At 32.2% G+C, this 2,761-nt stretch overlaps 1 protein-coding gene across 1 annotated transcript; it reads left to right on the top strand.

Annotated features, from left to right (window-relative positions):
• Positions 1-896: 896 nt before the first annotated feature.
• Positions 897-1,067, top strand: LOC123838351 (small ribosomal subunit protein uS14-like). Its single transcript, XM_045867375.1, has one exon. It carries the CDS (start codon positions 897-899, stop codon positions 1,065-1,067), a length of 171 nt encoding a protein of 56 aa, XP_045723331.1.
• Positions 1,068-2,761: the final 1,694 nt, after the last annotated feature.

The following is a 2,761-nucleotide window of genomic DNA, read 5'->3' as shown; positions in this document are numbered from 1 at the left end:
AGAGATCAATATAAATATTTAGAGTGATTCTACAAACCTCTTAATGGTAGCTACGAGAAAACATAAAGACATTGTTAATAACTTTAAATGTCCTTTTCTCATGAGGAAAGGAATAAACTCTAACATTCCAAGCTTGTGTTGTCATTTCTTATGGTAGATACATTCTTAGATGGGACCCAATCATCCCTGCTTCCTGGCCTTTACAACCTTGTGTAATCTCCTCCTTTTTCTAGAGTGTGGGTTGGGCTTATTGACTCACAGCAAATAGAATGCCACTGAGGTGATGAAATATCACTTCTGAAATAAGATTGCAAAAAGACTGGCTTCTATCTAGAAATTCTCTCTCACTCACTGAGTTAAGCCAGTTGCCATGTAATGAGCTTCCCTGTGGAGATAATGACATGACAAGGAAAAAACATTGAGAAACTGAGGGCTTTATATCAACAATCAATTCTTTCAAGAATCACATATTAATTAAGTCTGGAAGTGGACCCTCTCTCAGATGAGCCTTCAGATGAGAATGCAGTCCAGGCTAAATTTCTGACTATAATCACATGCATAGGCACCCAGCTAAGCTATGACCCAAATTCCCGACCCATAGAAACTATCACATTCCTTGTGGTTGCAAAATGGCTATTCCACTTTCAGATATAACAACCAAGATCCAGACAGGAAGAAGGAGAAAGGACAATATACAAAAGATGAATGTCTATTAAAACTTCCTCTATTCTTAGATGGAAGAAAGGATGTATGGATATTGAAGAGCAACTGGTGATAACTACTACATCATCTTTGTAATATTCCTAGAAGGAAATATTTTTTTTAAATTGACGTTATTGACATATTAATTTAAATTAAGAATCTGATTAAGGCCTCGTTTCATCTTAAAGAGCAAGATGGGTCACCAGCAGCTGTACTGGAGCGATCTGAGGAAATCTGGCCAGGGTTCTCGTTCTTGCCGTGTCTGCTCAAGCCGGCACGGTCTGATCCGGAAATATGGCCTCATTATGTGCCGCCAGCGTTTCCGTCAATATGCGAAGGATGTAGGCTTCATTAAGTTGGATTAAGGGAACTTCCTTGAACTGGTCATCCAAGATAACCTACCTTAACTGCAGATATCCAAGATACCTACTTTAATGCCAACTCATTGCACATAAAATAAAAATACTCCAATTAAAAAAAAAAAGAATCTGATTAAGGTTGAAAAGATTAAAAACAAATGTGTGATCTCCAGACCAGTAGAATAGATGGATTATTAAAATGGTAAGAATTAATACAATTTTGATTCAATAGAAGACTAAAAGTTTATTTAATAATTAAATATATAATTGATTTTCTTCATTTAATTAAAGTGCATTGAATTCAGGGCATTGTAAATTGGGCATCCCATTTATTGTAGATTAAAAATACATTAAAAAATAAATCATGGGGTGCCTTGGTGGCTCAGTTAAGCGTCTGCCTTCGACTCAGGTCATGATGGGATGGAGTCCTGCATCAGGCTCGCTGCTCAGTAGGGAGTCTGCTTGTCCCTCTCCCCTGCCCCTCTCCCCTGCTCGTGCTTGCCTTTCTCATTCTCTCTCTCTTTCTCTCTCTCAAATAAATAAAATCTTAAAATAATCAATCAATCATGCACGAGGCACATCAAAATCTAAATATATTACAAATGACCATGGCAACAGTCTCTGCAATGTGATGAAGTATACATTGAGAATAAAATACTGAATATAAAGTCCACTTGCAAAATTAAAACACCTAGGATGAAGATAAAATAAGTTCAGAGTTTTGTGAAGCTATGTTAATAATCAAAATAAGATATAAAAAATAAAATTTTGTGCTAAGACATATTTAAGCTCTCAAAAATTACCAAATATTAGTATAGACTTTGTCATGTATCTGAATAAATCAATAATTGTAAGACAAATGAGAATATTTTCAAATAATTATCTCAAGAAAATATACCTTCATAATAATAAGTTATTTGGGGGCTTTAAAGAGTGAAAAAAATTTTATCCTATTTAATTTTTTTAAAAATTAAATTAAGGACATATTATAGTAATTTCATAAGGCTACAATAAAACTCAGCAGAAATTATAAGATAATTGTACAGGAAAAGGAAACTTCAGACTAATATTGCATTTATTACCTATAGAAGGAATAATAATAAACTATCAGAAAAGTATTAAAATAATTATATTCCATGTCAAAAAGGATTACTTCAGGAATCACAAAATCATCATAGTTTTGGGAAATGTCATAACAAAAGAAGACATATATAAAAAAATTGAGTTTTATATGCCAAAATTATATTTGATGATAACCTATATCCATTCTTGAGTTTTGAGTTATGCCATTATGGTATGAATTATTTAAAAATTTTGTTTCAAATAGAAAATAAGCATAATGGTTAATGATTAAACATTGGAGACATTCCCATTATAAGCAGGAAAATTATATAAAAAGTATCATTTTATTTAGTAGATTGATGTGTTATTAAATTCAATTAAGAAAATTTCATAGATTTACTTTACCTGTAGGATATGAAATGTTCTAAGATTAACTCTTCTGCCTTATTTTAATAAGAATAAAAATGTGCATGCATTATCAATACAATACTCTTTATCATGGCAATGAATATTGTTTATAGATTCCTGAGAAAACACAATTAAAATACAGATAGGATAAGGTCTGGAAAAATATAAGAAAAGTTTTATTTTGATATTACTCTGCCCCTCTTCTAAAGGAGCATTATCATAATTTACCT

The sequence above is a fragment of the Mirounga angustirostris genome, unplaced genomic scaffold, assembly GCF_029215605.1.
Source record: "Mirounga angustirostris isolate CCGP_5_RB_7025 unplaced genomic scaffold, mMirAng1.0.hap1 SCAF_3, whole genome shotgun sequence".
NCBI lineage: Eukaryota > Metazoa > Chordata > Mammalia > Carnivora > Phocidae > Mirounga > Mirounga angustirostris.
This window is presented reverse-complemented; position numbering and strand designations above follow the sequence as displayed.

Coding starts and splice junctions, on each gene's coding strand:
- LOC123838351 (XM_045867375.1), top strand. CDS start 897: ATGGGTCACCAGCAGCTGTACTGGAGCGATCTGAGGAAATCTGGCCAG.